Source organism: Arvicola amphibius, chromosome 13 (genome assembly GCF_903992535.2).
Source record: "Arvicola amphibius chromosome 13, mArvAmp1.2, whole genome shotgun sequence".
NCBI lineage: Eukaryota > Metazoa > Chordata > Mammalia > Rodentia > Cricetidae > Arvicola > Arvicola amphibius.
Genome location: NC_052059.1, coordinates 63,245,695 through 63,272,160, shown reverse-complemented (window position 1 = coordinate 63,272,160; position 26,466 = coordinate 63,245,695). Strand labels below are relative to the sequence as shown.

Here is a 26,466-nt window from a genome sequence, read left to right as displayed (position 1 = left end):
CCGGCGGACTTGGCGGGGCGGGCGGGCCGCGGAGGCGCTCGTCTGCGAGCGGGCGACGCGCCTTGAGCCTCGCGGGCCGCCGTCCCGGAAGTGGCAGGTCAGTAGAGATTCCGGTGCGGGTTCCTGGACTTTCTGAGGTGTGTGTTGACTTCCTGGAGGGACCGGCGGACTTGAGTCACCGCACTGGAAAGAGCGAGCGTCTCACGTGAACGGTTGCGGCGCGCAGTGAACGCCGACGTTCCCCGGCGGAGTCCATCCCAAGGCCGGTCTGCTCTGGCGGGATGGCGGCTTTAGTTTCTGTGATGGTCTGATACTGCGGCGGCTCACCATGGCCCTGCGGGCAGTGTGGCTCATCCGTCACGAGCCGGGAACTCCGCTCGGTGGCACCGTCAGGTTCTCCAGGTAATTGCGAGTCTGCATCGTCAGGCGTGATGGGGCCCAGAACGGATCGTGTAGCAGTTTTCTTGTGTGCACTGAATTCCAGATCTGCCCGGAACAGCACGCTGAGCGCCGTTTCTGTACCTTCTGAAATTGTTGTGAGAAATGAGTTGCTTGACACGTTGCTATCTTTGTTGTTGTTGTTGTGAAGCAAAAATACCCCAGCTATCCTGGAACTCGCTATGTAGACAAGACTGACCACGACAAACATATGTCTGTCTCTGCCTCTGGAGTGCTGGGATTAAAAGTGTGAACCACCATACCCGGCTGTATTATTGTATCTTAAAATGAATTCCATCTGTTTAAGATTGGTACAGATATAATGAAAGAAAAAAAAACTTACTGAGCACTAAATCTGTTTCAGGTTTTTCAATTTTCAGTGGCAAAATTTATTTTAGAGTATTTTAATGCATTCTTCCAAAAACTTCTTGTGGAGCAATAGACTGTTGTTTTCATCTTATCAGTGGACGTGATTGTTAGAAGTCATTATTGTTTGCAGTTTTTAGTGGTTGAACAACATAGAAGGAACAATGAAAACTTAAATTACCTTCACTTTTCTCTAGGTGACATAAATGATCTGATCCCAATTTAAGATTTTGCCATATCTTACCAAAATAATTCTACGGCGAGGACTATACATTAGCTTAAAATACGGAAGACAATCGTGTACACTTATAAAAATATTTTTAAGCTATTTTTGTTTCTTTTCAGAACTTATTATTGAGTTCATTTCTCCATTTATTGATTGGAAGTTTGGGGCTGTGTATGTGTGTGTGTGTGTGTGTGTGTGTGTGTGTGTGTGTGTGTGTGTACGTGTACGCGCGCGCGCGCACGTGGTTTCCTGCAGTTCTTTATACAAGATATTAACTGCTTTATAAAGTATAGCTGGCCAAGTTTTTTCCCAATCTGTAGGCTGTCTCTCTCTCTCCACTTTGCTTGTAGTGTTATTTTTTTTTTTTTTTGCAGATACATTTTAATTTCATGTCACTCTTGAGGTTGTTTCCTGTTCTTGACAGTATTTCTGAGAAGCCTCTGTCTTACTGAGTAGCTTTGCATTCTTGGAAACTTCCTACATGACAGAAAGGGAATGGGTTCTAAGTCTATGCTAATGTTACAAACCAGTAACAGTAAGCACGTGTGAGTGGTATGACTGAGGAACTCATTATTAGGTCTTTGTTGTTGTTTTGAGACTGGCACTGCGTAGCGCTGGCTGACCTAGAACTCACTATGTAGACCAGGCTAGCCACAAACTCATAGATATCCTCCTGCCTCTGCTTCCTGGGTGCTGAGATTAAATTCATGCCACAACCATGCCCCACCTCAGTTGTTATTTTTGCTTAAGTTTAAATCGTACATGTACCTAGTGTCTACCATATTAGATTCGGCAGCTCTAGATACTTGATCTGTAGGAAGTTATGATTTCCTTCATTTGAATTCCTTAGTGATTCAAGCTGCCTCTCCCATTCAGAATGGAGCTACATTTGAGGAGACATCCTCAAATGGCCTTACAACATGTTTATAATGATTTTGACAAAATACTGACAAGCAGCTTCCCAAATGCTAACACGTTCATTAGAAATTAGTGAATTTCTGTACTTTTATGACTCTTCCTCTAATTTTTACCAACAAAGGTAATCTAATTTCTATTTGTATATCTTTCTCTAACTATTTGCTCATTTCTTGGGTTTCCTTTTCTGTGAATTACCTTTACTTTCCAAAGATACCAATTTATCCATTCTGTATAATTTTGTCTGTTACCTTTAAGCCTTTAGTCTATTTGAAGTTCAGCTTTGCATATGGTGGTGGTAAATGGGAAGTTCACCTTTTCTTTATGCTATTTGACAGTTTTCCTGACATCGTCATGTAAGTCTATATACCTTGGCTCACTATTGATGTTTGGTATATTCCTTTATATAAACACTGGTCTATCTCTGTTCTATTACTTTGTCTTTTTTGTGCCAATGTTCTGATTTTATGCATTGTAATTGAAGTGAGACTTTAGTTAACTGAAAAAGTAATTCCATTTGTAGAATTCATGCAGAGCTGAAGAGATGCTTGGTAATTAAGAACGTTTACTTGCTCATTCAGAGGACCAGAGTTTTATTTCCCAGAACCCACATGGGGCAGCTCACCAGCCACCACTAACTCTAGCCCCAAATGGATCCAGCGTCTTCTGGACACCAAAGCCATCTGCACTCAAATGCACATACCCACCCCACCACTCCACATGCGTACGCAGAATTGGGAAATGAAAGTCAAGTTAGTTTTCGGGATGCTTTCCCAGTTGTGCATATTACGTACTTTAGACAACACATTCAGACACGTTGAGGTGAGTCTCACTACATCTCTATGGAGTTAGCAAGTTGGGGGGTCACATGATTGATTCATCTATGTGTTGCTTTAATTCTGTATTATTGAATAAATTGCTAGTTTTGTAAAGTTCTGCATTTTCAGATTTCTGACCACTTGAAGCTGATGCTAAGGCCAATAGATATGAATTAACATATGTTCCTTAGCCTGTTCTGGGAAGATACAATGTTTGTAGTAATATTTTGTAATCTACCAAATAAAGGTTGCCTGAAGATCACATTGCAGAGCAAGTCACTAGTTAGCCATAGAGGTCAGGCAGTGGTGGCACATACCTTTAATCCCAGCACTCGGGAGACAGAGGCAGACAGGTCTCTGTGGGTTCAAGGCCACCCTGGGTTATATGAAATTGTTCCAGTTTAAAAGAGAAGCAGAGTCAGGTGGTGGCAGCTCACATCTTTAATCCCAGTACTTGCAAGCTACGCACCTTTAATCCCAGCACTAGGGAGGTGGAGATAGGGATGTAAACTGGACGGAGACAAGAGCTTAGATGCAGTCTAAGGATTCAGTCTGAGCATGAAGGAGACAAGAGCTTAGATGCAGTATAAGGATTCAGTCTGAGCATGCAGTCTGAGATCATAGAGATGGATGCAGTCTGAGGTTTCGTAGAGACAGCAGCTGTCTGAAGATTCTTATAGACTGGATCACCCCTTTGGTCCAAACATTGGTAGAAGTAAGAATTCTCTAGTGGTTGACTGCTTTGCTTCTCTGATCCTTCGGCTTTTACCCTGATAGCTGACTTGACCAATTAGAATTCTTGTTATAAATGTGTAATAACCCTAGATTTAAAAAACAGTAACAGACCAAAGGAATCTATTCAAGTTGAGCTTGACAAACCAGTGTGTTTGTTGGGGTTACTTAAGGGAGCACGGGTGACTCACCAGAAGACACACCAGTCACAGTCCCCCAAGTCAGTTGTTTACCTGTTATGTGGTAGGATTGGTGTCTTGGGGAGAGGCGGCCCTGAGAGGTTCCTGTCAGTCCTGACTGGGTCATCATAGCTACTCTGCCTCCACCCAGAGGGAATAGTCACAGCACTGCATATTCTCCACATACACACCAAAGAGTAGTGGCTATCACTTATAATACAAGAGGGCAAACGATCTTCATATAACAGTCTGGATGCACCTCAGATTTGTATTACACCCATAGCTATAGGAACACTTTTAAAAAAAGATTTATTTATTTATTATATACACAGTGTTCAGCCTCCATGTACGCCTGCAGGCCAGAAGAGGGCCCCAGATCTTATTACAGATGGTTGTGAGCCACCATGTGGTTGCTGGGATTTGAACTCAGGTCCTCTGGAAGAGCAGTCAGTGTTCTTAACCTCTGAGCCATCTCTCTAGCCCTCTATAGGGACACTTAATCCTGTCTTGAAACTGATGTTTTTCTGTCGGCTCAGTGGCTGTACATGAATCTACTGATATTTTAATTATCATCTGCTATCCCACAGCCCCTCAGTCAATGCCCTGCCGGCCACTCGGGCCATGGCCTGGCTGGGATATATAGGTTTAAATTAAGTCTCTATCGTTCTATTTACTAATAAGACTCAGGAGTCAAAGGCTGGGATGAAAACCTGCTAGCCCAGAGAGGCTAAGTGGCAATTAGCTGACCTTTATTTTTGACTAGAGACACCACAAGAGTCTCTTCCCTGATCCCAAAACTGAGAAAGCTCCAACTCTAGTTCCCGCCCTTTCCTTCCTATGTGCCTTCTCTATTGAAACTGCTGACTTCTCTATGACCAGTTCTGGTCAGCTAGTCACTGGATCCACCCCTGATTCAAGGTAGAACTTTATTGGACAGTCTTGGGAGTGTCAAGAGTATGAGCAAAAGATCCCACAACATGAAACAAAACCTCGAATAGTTTGAAATAACAGATTAAATCAGCTAACAAAATTTTAAACACATATTAAGACATTGTGTAAGGTCCCGGATTAGTTTGTTTTCTTTATAGTCAACTGTGAGAGTAAGACAAGTCACTAATGGTATACTAGCTAATTTATCCCCTTTTCAATCAGAAAAATATGTAAGAATCTAAGTGAATATCCACTAATTAAGATTATTTCAATGTATTATTTTATTTATTATCAAACATTAGTATCAGAGAAAAATATTGTTATGAAAACTATAAAAAGAAATCTTAGCAATTGCTATCCATTTGCTAGGTTTTAGTTTGCTTTTGGTGCTGGAGATTGAATCTAGTGTTCCAGGCATGCTAAATACATTCTCTTCCACTGACATATACCTCTTGACCTCTCATGTATTTTATAAATAGGAAAATGGCCTTAAGAGAGTGTATTAGGGTTCTCTAGAGGAACAGAATGGATAGAATGAACATATTGTGTGTGTGTGTGTGTGTGTGTTTACTGAAGTGGGTAACAGCCTTTGGTCCACCTAGTCCAACAATGGCTGTCTACCAATGCAAAGTCAAAGAGTCCAGTGGTTGTTCAGTCTGTGAAGCTGAATGTCTCAACTGGCCTCCTGTGTACACTGAGTCCCCAAGAGGGAGTCCCCACTGCAGAGAAAGAATTGACTTATCAGCAAGATTGAAGGGAAGCAGGCAAAGAGAGTAAGTTCCCTTCTTCTGTGACCTTTATATAGGCTGCCTTCCGAAGGTGTGGCCCAGATTAGAGGTGGAGCTTCCCACTTTAAAAGATTTAATTTAGAAAAAAATCCCTAGAGGTGTGCCCAGCCACATGGGTTTTAGTTAATTCCAGATATAGTCAACTCCACAACCAAGAAGCGCCATCACTGAGGGCTTGCTTATTTACTCAGAAAATGAGGAGTTGTAGACAACTTTATTCTGAACTTTAAAGTAGAAGGAAAAGGAATAAAGAAAAGTGTATTTTTTGAAAGTGAAAACCAGTGTTTAGGATCTAGTGGCTCAGCCCTTAGCCCTGGAGAGAGGTGTGGCCGTGATTAGTGGAGTCTCACAGAAGACTGAAGGGGCTGCACGTCTTCTGCTTTGTAATGTGGCAGAGAGATTAGAAGTTTACAGTCTACCCAGAGTGCATAGACTGTAAAGGATTAATTTGATTTCTCTCTTTTTATTATCTCTAAATATCTTCCAGTACTATAGAGCTAAGCCAGTATTACAAAATGATCTCCCCTATTTAACAAGGGTTGTTAAGAACATTCACGGCATCTGTTATTCATTATGTACATTATATCATCTCAATAAATGAATCTAAAAGTTTAGAGGCATAAATATAATCACTTCATTGTGATTAATCTAAAGTATAATTAAGCCATTTGAGGGCTGGCAAGAGACCGGACTCTAGGGGGGTTCCCAGGTGTCCAAGGAGATGTCCCCAGCTTGTTCCTTGAGCAGCTGAGGAGAGGGTTCCTGGACTGGCCCTATACTATAGCAACTCTGATGAATATCTTTCATACCACCATAGAACCTTCATCTGGCAATGGATGGAGATAGAGACAGAGACCCACATTGGAGCACTGGACTGAGCTCCCAAGGACCAAATGAGGAGCAGAAGGAGAGAGAACATGAGCAAGGAAGTCAGGGCCGCGAGGGGTGCGCTCACCCACTGTGACGGTGGGGCCGATCTAATGGGAACTCACCAAGGCCAGCTGGACTGGGTCTGATGGAGCATGTGATCAAACCAGACTCTCTGAACGTGGCTTACATGGAGGGCAGACTGAGAAGCCAAGGACAATGGCCCTGGGTTTTGATTCTACTCCATGTACTGGCTTTGTGGGAACCTAGTCTGTTTGGATGCTCACCTTCCTAGACCTCGATGGAGGAGGGAGAACGTTGGACTTCCCACAGGGCAGGGAACCCTGACTGCTCTTTGGACTGGAGAGGGAGGGGAATTGGGGGAGGAAAATGGGAGGAGGTGAAAATTTGTAATATAATAATAATAATAATAATAATAATAATAATAATAATGCTGTCAGAATATTTAAAAAATAAATAAAAATAAAGTAAAATTAAAAAACAAAACCCCTTATTATAGATACTTGAGAGAAAAGAATTTATTTTGACTCAAAGCTTAAGGGTACAGTCCATCAGGTTGGAGATGTCGTGGTCCAGGAGCGTGAGACAGCTGGTCACACTGCACGCACATCAGGATGCAGAGAGCAGCTAATACTGCCCCCACTCTTTCTCCATCTCATTCAGCTCAGGACCCAGCCCGTGGAGTGAGGTCACCCGTGTTCAGGGTGGGACTTCCAACCCCAGCCTAATCTAGAACATTGTCCCACAGACATACCCAAAGATCTGTTTCCGTATGGGAAATTGTTTTTCTGTTGGCTTAGCGGCTGCATCTGAATCTTCTGCTATTTTAACTACTGCTGCACCCACCACTCCGCAGTCAACATCCTTCCCCTCAGACTGCAGCCTGGCAAGGTTTCCAGTCCTGTGGTCACCATCTTGGCTGCAGAGGGCAAATGTAGGTTTTAACTAGGTCTTTATTATTCTGTATACCAGGTAAAACCTTGGGAGTCAGATGTTGGTGTGAAAACTTGCTAGATCAGAGAAGCCAAAAAGCAACCTGCTGAGCTTCCCATTCGGCTAGAGACCCAGCAAGAGAAGCATCTTTCCGTTTATCTTAAGCCAAAGATCAAAACTCTCTAAGTCCCAACCTACTCTTCTTGTGCATCTCTCTATCCGTATTCCTGGGTCCTCTGTGCTCTCTATAGTTAATTCTTGTCAACTAGTTGCTGGCTTCACCCCTGATCCAAAGTTAATTTTATTAACAGTGTCGGAGTTTCACAGTGTGATCAAATATCCTGCAACACTAAATCCCATCAAGTTGACAGTCAGATTAACCATAACATTTACCAAGATGGAATCTGAGTGGCTTTATTTGAATTAGAAACATGTACTCTACCTGTTTAAAAAACTAATTAAATTGAGTCAGTCACTTTCCACAGTAAATGGTACATTTTGTCACTTGAGATAACATCCTAAATAGGAAACATTTGTTCCAGTCAGACATTAGCAGGTTTAATGGCTTAGGGTTTTTTCCTTTGGTAGTGCATGTTATTTATTCATTGGTTTATGTTTTATAGCTGTGACTCTTTGCCTTCTGTCTTAAAGCCTTTTAATTCTCCCATTGATGTACATGGAAGAATCATTTGTAATGTTTCTGTTTCCCAGACGATACCCTACTGTTGAAAAGCGAGCCAAAATCTTCAATGGAGTGAGTTATGTTCCTGTACCCGAAGATGGTCCCTTCCTGAAGGCATTACTCTTCCAACTGAGATTATTGGGTGATGATAAAGACTTTGTGGAGAGGCGTGATAGCTGCTCACACATCAACAAATCACCCATCTATGGACTTTCAGTAGGCGGTGAAGAACTCTGGCCAGTCATTGCTTTTCTGAGGAACGATATGATTTATGCAAGTGTTCCACTGGTTGAACAAGCTCTGTCCCCCCGTCCGTCTGTAGTTAGTGTTAGTGGAGTCTCACAAGGCTTGGAACTGCTTTTTGGGATACAGGATTTTCTTTACTCCTCAAGTCAGAAAAGTGACACAGATCTAAACACAAAGTTGAGTCAGTTGCCTGACCTGCTTCTGCAGGCTTGTCCTTTGGGTACTCTGTTGGACACTAACTTGCAGAATTCACTGAATAGTACTAATTTCTCATCTGTGACTCAGCCGCATAAACAGCCAGCATGGAAAGTTGGAGCATACAAAGGAAAGCCTCAGATTTCTATTTCTATCACTGAAAAAGTGAAGTGCATGCAGTATGGTAAACAGGATGCAGCAGACACGTGGCAAGTTGCTGGGACAGTCACTTGCAAGGTGAGCTTTTCTCCAGGATTTGCTTTGTCACATCATTTAACACTGAAGAACAGAAAATTTTGTAGCTTGTCTTTTACAGTTTTAAAAGTTGTGATTGTTATCCTTAGCAGCAGCCATGAGATTTTATCTTTCTGTATTTTTTACAAATTGTTCACTTAATGACTATTATGTAATGAATTATCTCATTGCTCTAAAATAGACATTATCTTAATAGTTTCTGTGGGTCACAACTTTTCGAGCAGCCTCGCTGGGAATCTTAGTAGAGAATCTCATGAGCCTTTAGTCAGGGTGTTGGTTGGAGCTCTTATCATCTGAAGATCTGTCTGGGCTTGAATATCTGCTTGCAACATGACTCACATAACTGGCAAGTCAGTGTGGGCTGATGGGAGGAGGCCCTGTCCCCACGTCACATGTCTCCACTGGCTGCTTGAGTGTCCTCAGCACTTGGTGGCTGTCCTCTTTCAGATCAGATAGTGTGTGCTTATGTGTGTGTGAAAGAGAGGAAGATTCAAGCTATGGTTCTCACAACTTACTCTGAAAAGCCATGGCATCATTTCTACTACGTTCTGTTTGTTAGATGCAAAGCCGATCACTAAGTCTGGTTACATGAGGACACACAGAATCAAATCCACCTCTGGAAAAGAGGTTTTGGGACACCTTGTGAATATCCTTTAGCACCATCTCACTTCCATTTCTCTAGGAGAATTGACAAGTCCTCTGACTTCACATCAAATAACAAGAGGGTGCTTATTTTATTTAAATAGCTCAATGATAGAGTTATCTGCCTTAAAGTTAGAAAATGGGGAAAGTGGAAACATCAGTACAGATAGCAGTGATTAACATCAGGTTGAATAATAATCAACAAAGTCCTCCAATTAAACACTACATGATGGATAAGGGTCATTTGTCTATGTGCTACTTTCATTGGTTAATAAAGAAACTGCCTTGGCCCTTTGACAGGACAGAAAATTAGGTAGGTGGAGTAAACAGAACAGAATGCTGGGAAGAAAGGAGTCAGGCAGACGCCATAGCTCTCCTCTCCAAGATGGATGTAGGTTAAGAATCTTCCTGGTAAGCCACCTCTCGTGGTGCTACACAGATTACTACATATGGGCTAAAGCAAGATGTGAGAATTAGCCAACAAGAGGCTGAAACTAATGGGCCAGGCAGTGTTTAAAAGAATACAATTTGTGTGTTGTTATTTTGGGGCATAAGCTAGCCAGGCGGCCGGGAGTGGGGCGGCGGTGCTGCCCGCTGCTCCTACTACAACTACATTTATGTATTAATAGTATGCTCAAATAGCTTTTTTGGTCCTTTATTTTATATATTTTGTAAATTTAACATTTAGTTACTATATATAAATCCTATGAATAAAGTATATTTTAAGAACAGAATTAAATGGGGAAATTGTTTCTTTTTTCTAATTAAAGTAACCTAAAAGTTTTGTCTATGCTAAAAGTTTCTGTTGTGTTCAAAATTGCATTCAAATTGTTCATCCTATTAGGAGGAGCTATTTTGAGAAGCTTGAAAATCATGGGCTTTGTCATTCATCACTCTTAAGGTGCTGAGTTTTTTCCTCGTGAGTTCAGTGCAATAAAAATTAGAAAAGGTTGCTGTTCTTCCTCCTGGATGTTACATATATTGTGACTAACATGATATGTACATTTCTCTGCTCATTGATAAGCTGACCCTAGTTTCTTGTTTGTGGGAAATGTGAGTTACTGCCTTCGCCCTGGTTCAAATGACCATAATGAAAATGTTTTTTAAATAAAGGAGGGCTGGTGAGATGGCTCAGCTGGTAAAGGCACTTTTCTCCAAGCCTAACAATCTGAGTTCCATGGCCAACTCTCATGAGAGAACTGACTCTCACAAGTTGTTCCCTGACCTCCACACATGCACTGTAGCATACATGCTTATACACATATGTATACACACATACATGCTCTTATATAGTAAAATAAATAAATGCAATTTTCTAGAAAGTGTTTTAAAGTGGGTAGGGATGATGACGTATATCTCAACCTAATAGTAAATGTTTGTCTGAGGCTGTCCATTACCTCTAAATGACCTGTGTCTTTACAAAATCACCTAACTTTGTAAATCTCTTATCATTTTAAAATAAGATAGCCTTCTATGTGTCTTCTTCTTTTATAGTTCCTGGTTCTCAGGTCCAGATTCGTATATGCCAAAGGATTTTAAAAAGGCATCTAGAGATTCCTTCTAGAATGGCGGTCCTCATCCTGTACTTATGGCAGTTTAAGTGACTAGACAGCAGGAGTTGTGACGGTTTCCGTAATGGTGCAGTTTCTTCGATCTCATTGCGAATGATACACTGCTAGGGAAAAATTTAATGAACGTAAATGATGCTTTAGGTTTTAATACTATTTATTCTTAAACATCTGGGTGTTTATTATCTCAATAAATAACAAAATCAAGACTTTTATTCTTGCTAATTTACAAATGTAATATAAAACCTAATTTTAAATTCAAATTTGAAATTTAATATTCTTGTAATTGTCACAAGTAGGAATAAAAGACCTTTCTAAGCTACTACTGTGCCCCAGCACAGCTGAGAATGCCTGCCTACTGTTGAAGCAGATACACTATGAATTCCTATGTGTTAAGTGGTAGGTCAGACATTACACAGTGAGATGGCTCAGTGGTCAATACTGCTCCTGCAGAGGATCTGAGTTTGGTTCCCAACACCCACATGGTGGCTCACAGCTGTCGAATTGCCGTTCCTGGGCATCTGGCACCTCCTCTGTCCTCTGTGGGCTCCTGCTTACATGTGATGCACGTGCATGCGCCCTGACGAACACGCATAGCATAAAATTAAGCCGGTATTTGAAACATTTCAAAGTGAAAGATTTTATATTGATATTGGGGAAGAAATAAGGTTGAAGATTAGAAAAGGATATGAAATTGAAGCAGTTAAAACTGTTCTCTCTCCTGTGAATAACAGTGATGTATAAGGAAGCACAGAGCAGCTCTTGCTGAGAAAGAGCGCGAAGCTACAAGAGGGGAACGATTAGGAGCACAGATCACGTGGTGACTAGTGGTGACTGCCTGTGCAGACTGTGTAGCATCTAGAAGCACAGATCACATGGTGACTAGCAGTGACTGCGTGTGCAGACTGTGTAGCATCTGACCTGAGCACTCTGCCTGTCGAGTCCTTCTGCTAAATGCCTGTGTGTCTAATCAAACATGGTTCATTTGGCTAATTGAATCCAGCACTTTACAAACTGAATAAGGGCTGGAGGGATAGCTCAGCAAGTAGGAGTACTTACTGCTCTTGCAGAGAACCCAGGTTTGGCTCTCAGCGCCCACACCAGACAGTTCACAGCTTGTAACTCCAGCTCCAACGGGCCCATTGTCTTCTGGTTCTGGCTTCCACAGACACAGTACTCATTGTACATATCCACACATAGACATAATTTAAACTAAAATAAGAAGTAAATGTCAAGTCAGAATTAAGGTTCAAGGAAGGCCCCGAGTACACCCTCTCTGTACATTTATACACACACAAGTAAGGTGTGTTGGTGTAGGCTTATAAAGTAAAGACATTGAGACTCTCAAGTACCAGAGGAACTGGGGAATAAATCTTTTCTTTTGATTATAGAAACAAGTCAGTCAAGACTTCGTTCTGGAGACTTGACTAGGTAGAGGAGTTCACAGAGAAGGCTGTGAACTGCGTGTCACAGCTGGGGTCTAAGGAGAGGGCTGGGAAAGGGCTCTATCATTTGGCCCTGGTGGTCATAACATAGAAGCTCACAGAAAGACCTATGGAGCGGTCTTACCTGCCTTCCCCGACCTTCATGGTTACCCTACCATGGGCAAGTCAACTTAGTCACATAGGAAGAAGACCCTGTGTCTCCATGCAGAAGCAGACGGTTAGGCAGTGCAGTGCAAGGCTCACACAATCAAAATGAGCTAGGCACAAAGAATGCAAGGCTTTCTTTTAAACCTTTATTTGTGTGGGTGCACATAGAGGTCAGGGGGCAACATGGGGGAGTTGGTCCTCTTCTTCTACCATGTGGGTCCTGGGGATCAAACTCAGACTGTCAAGCTTGCCTAAAAGTGCCTTTCCCCAGAAAGTGATGGCTCCTGACTAAGTAAAATACTATATAGGGAGAACGCACACCTGCAAGGACCAGTGGGTGTTAGGGTACGCATGGAAGGATAAGACGATATTGTTTATTCAGAAAGAATGCAGAATTTCTATACATTTGCAATGTAAATCAAGGGGCAGAAGATTAGAGTTAGATGGGAAGCAAACGATGGAAGGCATAAAAGTATACCAAGTGAAATAGAAGCCATTGAAATGTCTGAGTCTGGAGTCAGTGTGGCTGGAGGGCTCGAGCAGTGGTTCTCATACAGTTCTTGTGGTGCCCCCTCCCCCGCAACCATAGTTCAAATTGCTACTTCATCACTAATTTTGCTACTATTATAAATTGTACTCATGGGATCTGATATGTAGGCTATCTCATGTACGACCCCTGTAAAACGGTTGTTCAGCCCCCAAGGGAGTCATGTCCCACATGGTCTAGAGGAAAACAAGTCAGATTGAGCTAGTGAACAGTAACATTGTAAGAGCCTGGTTGCCAGGGTCCTGAGAGAAATTAGTAGATGTGAACTAGCTTTTATAGGGGCTTAAAGGAGAGCCAAGGGGTCTGTGAAACCTCTCTGACCACTGGCTTGGCTAACTATCAAATTGCTAATCAGAAAACAGGGCAAAGAGAATAATGCATAGGGAAAAGATACATTGGGAGAAGTGACTTGAATTCAGAAAAGCCTCAGGAAAGCTGCACTACTGTAAGATCTTGGCAATTCTTGTTTCTGCTTGCATTCCAGTGTGATTTGGAAGGAATCATGCCAAATGTTACCATCAGCTTGAATCTCCCCACCAATGGATCTCCACTTCAAGATATTATCGTTCATCCTTGTGTGACTTCTCTTGATTCAGCCATTCTGACCGCTAGTAGCATTGATGCAATGGACGATTCTGCGTTCAGTGGGCCTTACAAATTCCCGTTCTCTCCGCCTTTAGAGTCATTCAGCTTATGCCACTACACGTCTCCGGTAAATCACCTGGGCACAGTTGAGACTCTGCTGACACACTGGTGAATGCTCCTGGATGGAAACTTCTCATGAGTTCTTTACAGGACAGGAAGGGGTGGAGGAGATAAAAGTTCACGTCTCTGCATAGGCTGCCTCTTATCTCTGCTGTCTGTAACTGCATTAATTTTCACAGTCAGTGAAGTCTTTTTCTTTTTAATCTTTAACTAAGCATCCCAGATCACAGGATGGACCCTGATGTGATTTAGTCATGGTTTTAAATGCAAACACGAATAACAGGCAGGCAGTCTTAGCTAAGTGAACATGGGGTATTTGTAGCTGTTTATGCTCACTGTGTGTGCTGTGTGTCACTGTCCTAGGCTCTTGCATCTTTCTCTCTAGTGATTCCAACAAACAAAGATGTTACTGTGTCTGTTCTATAGACGGTGAGAGTCTTAGAGAAGTTAAATGACTGATAGGTGGCAGAGCCTGGGTTTGAACCCAGGTCTTCCAAATTCCCAGAGCCTGACATGTTTTTACCATGTTGTGTCAGTTGTCTCTATTTCTAATTATCAGCCAGTTAGATTAGAAAACCCTGCTCCAGAGATTGACTAGAAGAAATTTATCTTGAAGGATTCTCATTATCATTCAAGAAATAGATGTAGGCTACCTGAGACTTAGAAGCAAAGCCACGACAGTCTCCCTTGTCTCGCCTCTCCTTCCCAGTGTTCCCTGTCTTTTGGGTCTGCTTGCACATGCACATAAAAGAGAAACTTCCCTGTGTCTTGCATAAATGTACCAATAAGGCGTCTCGCTCACACCAGCATACAGGCCGTTTCCTCTTCAGTCAGTCATTAATGCCCGGCTAAGCTATCGCTGAGCTGGGGGCTGGAAAGGAGAAACAATAGTCACAGGGCAGGAAGGGGGCATTTGGAGCCGTGGGCAGAGCAGTTCGCAGTGTGTGTAGAGGACGACCCATGCTGAGGTCTGAGAACACGGAAGAGCAAGAGTAGGAGCAAGTGTGTTCTGTAAGGTGCCTTTCTGGTCTCTGTTCAGAGAGGAAGGGAATCTGCTCTCAGGACAGATGTAGACCAGCATTGCTGCTGTGGAAGCAATGTAGAACAGCCCTCTCGCGTTAAAGCCTGCGTATACAGATTTATAAAGTATATATTTTATGTATTTATAATATGTATGTATAGCTAATAAATAATATATTACTACAGGGCTTTTTTTTTCCTGTCACCATTTGTCTCTTAGACTCATTAACATGAGAATTATACTAAGAGTTGTGTCTGTTTTCAGGTCCCTGTCCCACCAATATTGGGTTCTTATCACATGAAAGAAGAAGAAGTACAACTGAAAATAACAGTTAATTTAAAACTTCATGAAAGTGTAAAAAATAATTTTGAAATCTGTGAGGCTCATATACCTTTCTACAACAGGTAGGGACAAGTAATATGGCGCCATGATTGCTGTCCTCTGATGTGTTCCTGTCCCACGATAAAGTGTCTTCTTCATTTACCATATTTTTAAAAGCTAAGTAATTTTGTTATTCAAATGAGTACTGATTCTGAACCCAAATGTAATCATGAAAAGAATCTATTTACCTTTAGATGATGCCTCAATTTTTTTCCATTTAAACTTGCAAATAAATTCCAAACTTAAGTCAGTGTAACTTCCTCAAGGACCATGGTGCCACTGACTTGACTTCTATCAGTGTCTCTGGTCTGTGTACATCAGTCTTAACCATCAACAGCCTGGTGACTTGGGCAGTTAGAGCAGAGGTCAGTTCTGCTTCTACGATGTCTTCAGCAGCGCAGCTCTTTATAGAGTGTACTTAATTAGTAGTCTACCAATGCAAGTGATATGAATATAATCTATATGATTTTATAATTGTCTCTAGGAACACGAATGTGATATATAGTTACTGTAAATGTGTTCTCTAAGATCTGTATTCATTTTTTGTTCTCTTCTGCAGTTGGAGTATAGATCTGCTTTTATGGTGTAAATAACAGTAACAAGATTTGAATCATCAACTTTAAAACTTATATCTGAGGGTTTTTTTCTATGTTCTCTCTCTCTCTCTCTCTCTTTCTCTCTCTCTCTCTCTCTCTCTCTCTTTAAAGAGGTCCGATTACCCATTTGGAATACAAAGTTAGTTTTGGTCAACTTGAAGTATATCGAGAAAAAAGTTTGTTGGTCTGGATTATTGGTGAGCAAGGTTTTATCTATTGATTTTTTTTTCTCATTTGCTGTAGAATTTTCTGTTTTAGAATAATTGATTGATACATTTGTGTTTTAGGCCAGAAGTTCCCCAAATCAATGGAAATTAGTCTTTCTGGAACTCTAACGTTTGGAGCCAAGGGCCATAACAAACAGCCATTTGATCACATTTGCATTGGAAATACAGCATATGTAAAGGTAAATACATGAAACACTGCATCAGAAACCCTATTTATTTCTATAGTGTTTCCTAGCACTTTTTATGTAGCTAAGCTCCTTCTTAGAAACGTTTGTTGAGGGGAGCAGGATCTCTGCCTTAGGCCAAACTGCTCTCCAAATCCCTGTGTAATGCTAGTTGGCTTTAAGCTTATGAGTCTCCTGCCTCAGCCTCTCCTAAATTCTTGGATTACAAGCATGAGTCACCATGGCCAGAGGTAGCTTTCCTGTTTCACCAAATGCTCAAATGTTAAGGAAAGTAGTTAAGAATAACCTAAACACTCTAATTTAAGCTACCCAACTCTTAGTGACCACATTAGATTTATGTTCAAAACTAAGATGCAGCCCTTGATTTCTAGGGTATTTTTAATAGCGCGGATTAGTGATTGATCAGTACTAGTTGCTTTAGTTGTCTCGGAGCAAGCATGAGTCCTTCTGGCCAAAGCAAACTCTGAGGACGATGTGAGCATGAAGTCTGACTAATATCTTCATCTGAACAATGGGTTAAGGGCCAACATGGCCCAGCGGGTCAAAGCTTTAACCTAAATTCAGTCCTTGGAATTCAGAGTGGAAAGAGCCAGCTCTCAAACATGTCCTCTGCCATCTCCATCCACACATGGCATCTAAGTGCCTATGCTTACACACAACACAGCACATAGTACGCGTGCCGCATAAACATAGTAAGTATTTTTTAAAATGACTTAGAGAGTGAAAGGAAGTGAACACGGTTTCAGAAACCAGTGCTAGGAATGTGAGTTCATAGGAAGGACAGGTAATTTAGGTTGGAATAGAGAGACCCTGCATATCCTCAACCTTTGCTAGATGTTTCAGTTTCTCAGAATGATCTGTTTATGAGTGTTGATCTGTAGTGGATTCAAGCAAAGTGCATGATGACAAAAACTGTATGACTCCTACTCATTCTCTGTTTGATCCTCAACATCTAGTCCAGGGCCTAGCACATAGATATTTGTTGAATATGCATGTATGTACGTACATACATATGTATGTATATCTGGTAATAGCAACATACCTTAATGTAAATGTCCAACAGATAACTAAAACCCTAAAATTTGATTCACGTGAAGATCTACCATATAATAAGGATTTAGGAGTACCCATTGAAAAGAGAAAGTTGATACAAGGAAATGAATAAGAACATATAAATAAAAGAAAATAAGAAAAGAGTCAGAAGAATCAGTAAGGAAAATTGAAGGAATAACCAGAAGGTTTACAGGGAAAGAGAATGCCATCAGAGAAATCAAAGATGAAAGATAAATAAATATCTATAAAATCAGCAGTAGTGAGGGTGGGAATACACTGCTAAGAATTTATATTTTTCTATGTGGGCTTTGACTTCGCCTGCTATTCTGTTTTAAGGCTTATTATTTAAATTTTTTATTTTTTTCAGAAAAAATACAAAATGTTACTACATTGTGTATGGCAAGGGCTGTTTTTAGAATTTTCCTGCTCATTTCTTTCACTTAACCAGTTCCAGTCTGATCAGAAGCATATAATAAATATGGAATGGACCTCATCTACATAGCTTCTAACACTGAGAATTAAAACACTACAGCAAGCCCAAGCTCTTTGCTTTCCTATTATGTGAATTGCTGTAAGAAAGAGATTGTTAAAATCTGAAAATTATTATACGCACATGCACAAAATGGGAGAAATTTGCAGAGAAGAGAGGAGAAAAAAAGTATATGGCTTGGTATGTAACGCAGAGATGGAGGGCTTGCCAGGAATGTACAAGGCCCCTGGTTTAGTGTAGGGGGAGGTGTTGAAAAGATAGCAAGATCTTGGCAAATGAGGTGTTTACCAACACAGATGAGAACAACAGCCCAAGGAGCCTAGAAAGGTGTTAACTCCTCATCTTATTTTTTTTTTTTTTTTTTTTTTTTTTTTGGTTTTTCGAGACAGGGTCTCTCGGCAGCTTTAGAGCCTGTCCTGGAACTAGCTCTTGTAGACCAGGCTGGTCTCGAACTCACAGAGATCCGCCTGCCTCTGCTTCCCGAGTGCTGGGATTAAAGGCGTGCGCCACCACTGCCCGGCTAACTCCTCATCTTTATAGCCCAGTGTGATGCTAGCATTCACAGTGATAACTGTACATCACCGATGGGATCCAAGAGCGGTGGCTTACATTTTAGAAAGTTTTCTAGATGAGGGAAGGAATAACTTGATAACAGTTCTGTAAGAGTTAGATTTTGGTTGTCAGAAAAATTAGGTGGAGCGTGCCATTTCCCTAAGCATGAGATAAGCTGGTATCTCTTCTTGTCATGATTGCATTTGTGTGCTTTATTAAAAAGCATACACATCCTACATATAATAAGAATGTGGTTGGGGCTGGTGAGATGGCTCAGCGATTAAGAGCACTGGCTGCTGCTGCTCTCCCAGAGGACTCAGATTCGATTCCCAGAACCCACGTTGTGCCCTCTCCTGGCCTTTGAGGGCATCAGACACAGACATGCATGCCGGCAAAACATCTATACACGTAAAATTAATTAACTGAAAAAAGAATGTGATCTGAATTTATCAGAGATAGCCTGCTAGGGAGAAAAGACTATATATAGCTCTGTCGGAAGTCCAGCAGGAGCAGTTCTGAGACTACAGCTCTATCGGGCAGTGTAGCAGTAGGAGCAGTTCTGAGTTCAGATGCACGGTGTGCTGCACATTCTGAGTACTAACCACCTCCCTGTGTGCACCAGAGTTCATGTTCATGGAGCACTGGATGAGTTAAGCACTTACAAAGAAAAGGAACTAGTACAAAGCGGGTATGCACACATTTATGTGTTTTCACAACTGTACTTTACTAATTGGGTCTGAGCAAATGATCCCCTCAGCTGACTCTCTCTCTCATTTCCCTAGCTTCATTTTAGGATCTCAGATTACACACTCACTGGGTGTTATGCCGACCAGCATTCAGTTCAAGTGTTTGCATCAGGAAAACCAAAAATAAGCGCATGTAAGTTGTACAGATTCAAACTAAACAGGGTTAAAATGGTGCTGTGTTGTCACTACCTATGGCAAAATTAAAATGCAATGAAATTTGGAGATTGGAAAATAATCCTATTTTATAAATATTTCTTTGGCTTGATTCCTTCCCACATAACCCTTGGTGAACTTTATGTTGTCCTCTGACTTGTGTTTAAAAACAGTCTGGATGAGCAGGCCCCCGTTGCTGTGGCTTTAGTATATAGCATATATATGGATTTGCCCTAGTTATATTAAACTCCCGTCTGACTCCAATGTATGTAACTTTGGAAAAGCTGCTGAATTTCTTAATTTTTAGTGTCCCCATTCCTAAAGAGAAGTTAGAGGGAACTGTTTAGTGCTCTGAAGGCAGTGGGCCTGGGAGAGGAGCCTAAAAACAAGGGGCCCACTCTATTCAGAGTGTCAGACAATGTACCTCTGAGGGCTAGGAGGAGTCCCCTGAGCAGAGTGTTCAATCACAAGGGCAAGCCACATAGTAGTATATAAACAATAGCAATAACCAATAATGAGGACCCAAAGTTAAACCCACTCCTATCTGCTTCACCTGGGAGTGACAGGAAAGCACAAGCCAAGAACAATTCCATCTCTTTGAAGAAACTGAGGTCACAAGACTTTTATCTTGTTTTCTTGGAGTTTTCCTCACAAGCACTCAAAATCCCCGTCATACAACTCCATGCTTGGACTGCGCTCCAAAGGAGCAGCCCGGTGTTGTCAGACCTGATGGCCTGGGTTCTAGCCCCGGGACCCAGTGGGAGGAGAGAACTGACTCCTGAAAGCTGTGCTATGCACACGTGCACACACCACATGCTGTCCTGTGCACGCATGCACACACACCACATGCTGTCCCGTGCACGCGTGCACACACACATGCTAGGTTTCTTTGAATGCAATAAAAAAGTTAATGAAGTAAAAAGGACAGTATTATATACCTTATAATTTTTGTGAATAGATTGTATTTTAAAATTTAATTATTCTTAGTAAATGCCATAGCCAATAAACATCATTTAGCACCTTCTCCATCTACCAAAGGACAAGCAATAAAAAGATGATTTCCTGCCTTCATTGACTTTATTGGTTGTAAGATGCATATATATTTACATATGTATGCTGTATGTGAAGATATGTACGTATTTTTAGACGAATATGTCAGGAGGTGAAAAGCAAAGCTTAAAATTATTCAATTTAGCTTAAGTACATACAGGTGACATATAAAAGTAAATAGACTGAAGTACCTAGGTAAAGGTAGGGGTAAGAATGTCAGGTTATGTATCTAGCTAGCAGTAATCCAAGTTATAAAAGTTTCTATATTTAGGGACATTTGTTTACTTTGTTTGGGCAGTACTTGGGATACAGCTCAAGGCCTCGTGCATGTCTAGCCTCAGACTTAGGTTTCTGAACATTGGAAGACTTTGTGCCTGAATGCTTTAGAAGACTAGGAAACTGTACTACAGAATCTAGACAGTCTATAAATGGAAACTGTACTACAGAATCTAGACAGTCTATAAATGGAAACTGTACTGCAGAATCTAGACAGTCTATAAATGGAAACTGTACTGCAGAATCTAGACAGTCTATAAATGGAAAGTGTACTACAGAATCTAGACAGTCTATAAATGGAAACTGTACTGCAGAATCTAGACAGTCTATAAATGGAAACTGTACTACAGAATCTAGACAGTCTATAAATGGAAACTGTACTGCAGAATCTAGACAGTCTATAAATGGAAACTGTACTGCAGAATCTAGACAGTCTATAAATGAAAACTGTACTGCAGAATCTAGTCTATAAATGAAAACTGTACTACAGAATCTAGACAGTCTATAAATGGAAACCGTACTGCAGAATCTAGACAGTCTATAAATGTAAACTGTACTGCAGAATCTAGACAGTCTATAAATGGAAGCTGTACTGTAGAATCTAGACAGACTATAAATGACATCAGTAATATATCTATTTTTATTTATTTATTGAGATAAGGTCTCAACTCTATAGCCCAGTATGGCCTCCAGCTCACCATCTTCTTGCCTCAGATTCCCAAGTCCTAGGATTATAGATGCATGCCACCAATGCACAGCTTCTATTTGCCCTTTCTATAAAGAATATTGAATGTGAGAATTCATTTCAAATTCACTGTACCTAGCCCTTTATTCCTTCACACTTTCATTTTGCCTTGTACTGAGTATACAGTGTGGCTCTGCAAATAGTTTAGTAAAAATGTTCATTTTCATAGAAGCGTTTTTCACCAACTATGTTCCAGATATAATTTCTTTTTCCCCCCCAGATATAATTTCTATGTGTTTTATTTACATTAACTCATTAAGCCTCACAGCACCTTATGTGCTGGTATCCCTGTGTTATGGCTGGGGACACTGGTGGAACAGAGGCGATGTGAGGGTCATGTAGCTAGTAAAGGACATGGCTGAGATTCAGATGTGGGCAGTTGGCCACTGGAGCCTGTCCTCTGAACAGTGTGCTGTGCCGCCTCCCAGTATTGCTAAAGCGGGAAAGGGAAAGGTGGCGTGACTCTGTGGAGTTCATGCTGACGGGCGTGAAGAAAGGCAGAAAAGGCTGGGTTATAGTCAGTGATGCGATTAATAAGAATGTGTGTGTTCATCAGTTTTATTACTTAGAAAACTTTGGTTCAAGGAAATTACCATTTGTCCAGAGTGCAAGCTGTGAAAGCACAATGCTTAGACTGGAGCCAAACCAGAAGAAGCAGGAAAGCAAGCCTCCTGAAGTGCTGTGGAGAAGCGGGTGATGATTTGTGTCTCCAGCTCTTTGACTGCAGTCATGAATACCTCGATTAGAATTCGGAACTTGGTAGAGGGCATAGAACGAAAACCAAGAAAAGTAATGGTTCATTAGAAAATCAACTAGAGATGTAGGGAAAATAAACATTTGGTATAAATAAGAGATTTCATATAATGTGGTTTGCCCAAATATTTATGAGTTCATTTTAATGGGATCTAAGTTGTAATAAAGCCTCAATAGGGTAAAATAAATATAATACTTCCAAGTTATTACCATGACATGGCTATACTCCACAAATTCAAAAACTGATAGCTTCATTCTCTTACCGGGTTTTTGCTAAGATTAAACATTTTTTTTAAGATTAAACATTTTTATCATTTATTTTTCCTTTTGTAGATCGGAAACTAATTTCTTCTGACTATTACATCTGGAATTCTGAAGCTCCTGCTCCAGTAACATATGCGTCATTGTTGCCATGATTTTCTCATGTGGGATTTATTTATTTCTTCAAATGGGATTTATGTGATGTAACATTCTGTAGTAGAATCATAGTATTTTTATTTCTTACATGTATTCACATAACCTGTGACTGAAAAATCACTGAAAATCTTTATCCAAACATTTGTATCTGATGTCTTTAGTCTGATACAGTGTGAAGGAATATATTCAAGGCTAATGTTTTCCTTTTTTCGATACCCTCTGATTTCATGCCATTGTGACTCAGGACATATGAAAGTAGTGATTCATTTTGACTTAAAACCAGTCTTGGTCTCCATGCCATACGCTCCTTCCTGGAACTGTGGCAGTGTGGCAGTGTGGCAGTGTGGCAGTGTGGCAGTGTGGCAGTGTGGCAGTGTGGCAGGCCTCCAGGCTCATCCCAGCCAGGACAGGCCCAACCGCTGCCTCCTGTGGGACAGACTGTGCTAGTCAGTCAGAGTCCTTTCCTTGAGTAAGAGCTCAGGCTTCCCCAGCACAGCCTCAGGCAGCTGTCCTGTGGGTTGTCGTGACCAAAGGGAAACTGTGCTTATCCAAACCTCAGCAAGCAGCATGCTGTTACAGGATGGCCATGATCTGGTTAAAATCGTCACGGATCTTTTCTTGCAAAGCAGAGATACTTCTCACATAGTAAGCTGCTCTCCATCACATCCCTCCTCCTGGCCAATAAAGAACCCACATAACTCTATTTGGTGTTCTTGAGCTACTCTTTCTGGGACAGGGCCACTGTGCAGCTGAGGATGACCCCGAATCCCTCTCAGGTGCTGGGATTTCAGTGGTGTATCACCATGTCCAATTTGTTCTCCGCTTCTAGGGAGCAAACTCAGCTTCATGCATGCCAGGCAAGCACCCTACCAGCTGAGCTATGATGGTAACCCAATAACCCCTCTCAGGCTCCTTTAACTAACTTAATAATCTGCCCGAATGACGTGTTCAGGGCACCAGGCGACCAGGCTGCAGTGCTTCAGAAGATGAGCACAGTGGTCTGTGATTATCCAGTGTCCTTGGACAAGGTTTTTAAAGTAATTTTAGATATTATACCCCCCCTTTTTTAAAAAAAAAATTAAAGTCTGTTAACAAATGAACTCAGGTAAACTCAAAAGCCCTTTCATGGATAAAAAGTCATTTACACTAATTTAATGTAGCATATTTTTCTTAAGTCTGTCCCTGTCATTTTCTCTACCATTTTCTTGATTCCTTCAAAAGCATCTACCGTGCTCTTTATCCTCTACCCATTTCTACCATCACGCTTCATACTCTGCTTCAGAGCCATGTGTTGTCGCCAAGCTGGATTTTAAGTGGCCATCAAAAAAGAGAAAGAAATCTAAAGATCATGAAAACTTAACTGATGTCAACTGAAGCCTGACCTCCCCCTCAAAGAAATGAGTGACATACTAATATTTAATTGGATTTATCCTGAGTTCTATTTTTTTTGTTGTTGTCTTTTTAAAAAATGAGCCTACTAAAAAGGGCTTAGAGAAAGCTGTGGATTCTTTGGAGGAGAGTTAAAACCATTGAAGAGGACGTGTGTATAAACTAGAACTTGAAATACATTTTCAATTAAGGTCATTCTTACTCATTATAAAACCTCTTTGCCTGCAAAGCTTATCACAGCAAAAGTTCTGTTTTCACAGTCATCCTAAGTAAGGAGAAGAGAGTAATTGCCTGACCAGGACGGTAACTTGCTGTCCCGACTCACCCAAAGGAAGTCAGCGGTGAAAGAAGACACAGTTCTGTGGTTTCTATCGCTCCTCAACTCAAAGTGTAACATGGTACTTTAATGTATTAGTGTAGCCATTTGGAAATTTTGACTGTACAAATGCTTAGCAAATTGTTCTAAGGTAGACAGGACACATTCAACTGGAAAGATTCAATATATAATCCTTGAGGCAAACTCTCTTCATAAACAAATTAGAAAAACCAGTGACCTCTAATTTGACATTTCTAGAAACCTAGGGAAAATCTAGGGGTTCCTAGAAAAGCATGGGGGTGACAAGGAAGCAATGCCATCTGTTGCCGTTCCGTTCTGACAACACTAGGGAGCTAAAAGCCAGCCCACATTTCATCCCATTGAGATCAGCTGGGCACACTGATGCTTTTGATTTTGTCTAGAAACCTGTCACTTCAGGATAATTTCTGAAGACAAAGCTTGTTCCCGGTTTGGTAGGTGAACTGTTTAATGTTTTCCCTGTGTCTGGGAGCTCCTTAGTGTAATTAGCGACCTTTGAACTCCACAGCTAATCCTGAGCTATTTTGTATTCCTTACTCATCTTTAAGGCTGGACCTTTCTTTTCTTCAGAGTCCACTGCCACAATTAAAGAAGAAACAGCTGCATTTCAAAGGGATTCCGATTCCAGAAGCTTAACCGTGATTGACATGTTCTTATTCTAAGCTGTAAGACACTCTCGGAGTCCTTTCTTTGGTTAGAACTTCAGTCATTTTCTAAAAAATTATCTCACTATGGATTTTATTCATTTTCTTTGATAGCTATTCTTTGCAATTTTTTTAACTTGAAAGGCGCTTTGCATTTGCAGTGAATATGAGCATCGACTTCCAGCGACATGGGTTAGACCTGCTCTAACCAGGACGGGGTTAGACCTGCTCTAGATACCACCTTGCTACATTTCCTTTTAGTGCCAAAATATGATTATGAAATCTGATATCTATGCTGTAGTTATTCTTACTCAACCCAAAGGGTTAAAGAAAGTTTTAAATATCTGAGAATGAACTCTAGAAAAGATGGGTCATGATTTGGGTAAAGCCTGTTCTCCATTTATGTACTAAGCAATATTGTAAGGCTCAGAATGTAGTACTGGACAGTGGGGATGTCTTATACTGTTAAAACAATTGAACCTGTTAACTGGGAGGTAAACAGGCTCCTTGGGAATCTAACATTAGCCCATCTCAAAATCTTTTTTTTTCATGCCATCTCAGTATTTCTACTGTTGCAATATTGTGATCTTAAGATTTCATGTGCTGTGTTTAACAAAGACATTTTGCAAATAGTAACTATTGCTCTTTTTTTTTTTCCTGTTTCTTGTTACAAATATTTTTTAAAAAAAGAAGAAGAAAAAAAACAAAAATCCTTAAGAGGCCTTCATAGATTCCTCCAGTGCCCGTGGGAGGTTATAGGTGGAGTTCCTCCCCAGTGCTTGCTGCCCTAGCAGAGGACTTGTTGCGGAGACAAAGGTCAAAAAAGGGATGTTAATAAACAGTCCTCAGGTTTAAGGGACTTTTTAGGATTACATCTTAAATTCCAACAAATCAGATTTAGAAGTTGCTGAAAGTGAAATTGATCCATCCCTCATGCAAACTTGGCAATACTTTCCTGTCCTGTGTCCTCGATAGTTAGCTGCATGATCAGATTAGAAGCCATTGTACCCGGCTGCTGAAAGGAAAGAGAGGCAAAAAGCTAAACATGGGATGAATTCTGAACCTTTTAACCTGGCTGAAGTATGTTGGTTGCTGTTATGCAAATACCTCCAATCCTCTGCTAAGTTCCGTGGAAATAATTTTCTTGAATGACAGGTTGATTCAGCAAGGATTCAGTCGGTGATTAATCCCCCTTTGATCTAGGGTATTTCACTTAACTACCAGTTACCTCGTTCTGACAAAGTGCAGCTGAGATTAGGGAGATCACTAGAACACGACCAGCCCATGCGTTTATTCTCCATAACCTTTCAAAGCAAGGGCCAAGAATGCAATTTATTCTCAGTTTTTGAAGATGCAAAGTCCTGTCTGCTAAGTTACAAAGTCAATTGAATACCAAATGAAGTTTATTTCTTATGTAAGAGAACAAACTTTTTTTTTTTTTTGTTCTGCGTAACAATGATATTAGGAATCACAGGCTTTGAAGAGAGTAAAAACAAAGGCTACATTCCAAGTACGACTTTTTTGTCTCATGTGCAAGAGTGCATGCTCACTGCCCCTAGATAGGCCAAGAATCAAAGGTGTGGCTGCAGTTATGCTGAGAAAATTCTTGTGTTTCACGGGATCACCCCAGCCATCCCCGGCACCACTGAAATATGCACTGCTCACTACAGCAAGGGAGACAGGCAGCACGCAGTCTTGTTAACCTTTCTCTTCTTGAGGAAGTGAGGCCTTATGTTCTCATTAAGATAACTGCATTCATTTTCCCATAAATGGTATCATTGCCAAAGT

At 41.0% G+C, this 26,466-nt stretch overlaps 1 protein-coding gene across 2 annotated transcripts; it reads left to right on the top strand.

The window, feature by feature from the left end:
- The first annotated feature begins 93 nt into the window (after window positions 1–93).
- On the top strand, window positions 94–22,429 carry Ap5m1 (adaptor related protein complex 5 subunit mu 1). 2 transcript variants are annotated; one of them, XR_005282968.1, is made up of 9 exons: window positions 94–402; window positions 7,925–8,573; window positions 13,425–13,652; window positions 14,931–15,070; window positions 15,755–15,840; window positions 15,931–16,049; window positions 18,773–18,838; window positions 18,933–19,029; window positions 22,207–22,240. XR_005282968.1 is itself a non-coding variant. In XM_038310032.1 (8 exons), the coding sequence occupies exons 1-8, from the start codon at window positions 329–331 to the stop codon at window positions 22,287–22,289; spliced, it is 1,476 nt and encodes a 491-aa protein (XP_038165960.1). In that variant the 5' UTR covers window positions 94–328; the 3' UTR covers window positions 22,290–22,429. The 2 variants fall into 2 exon arrangements, 1 of the variants encoding a protein (XP_038165960.1); XM_038310032.1 differs by lacking the exon at window positions 18,773–18,838 and having other exon boundaries at window positions 22,207–22,429.
- Window positions 22,430–26,466: the final 4,037 nt, after the last annotated feature.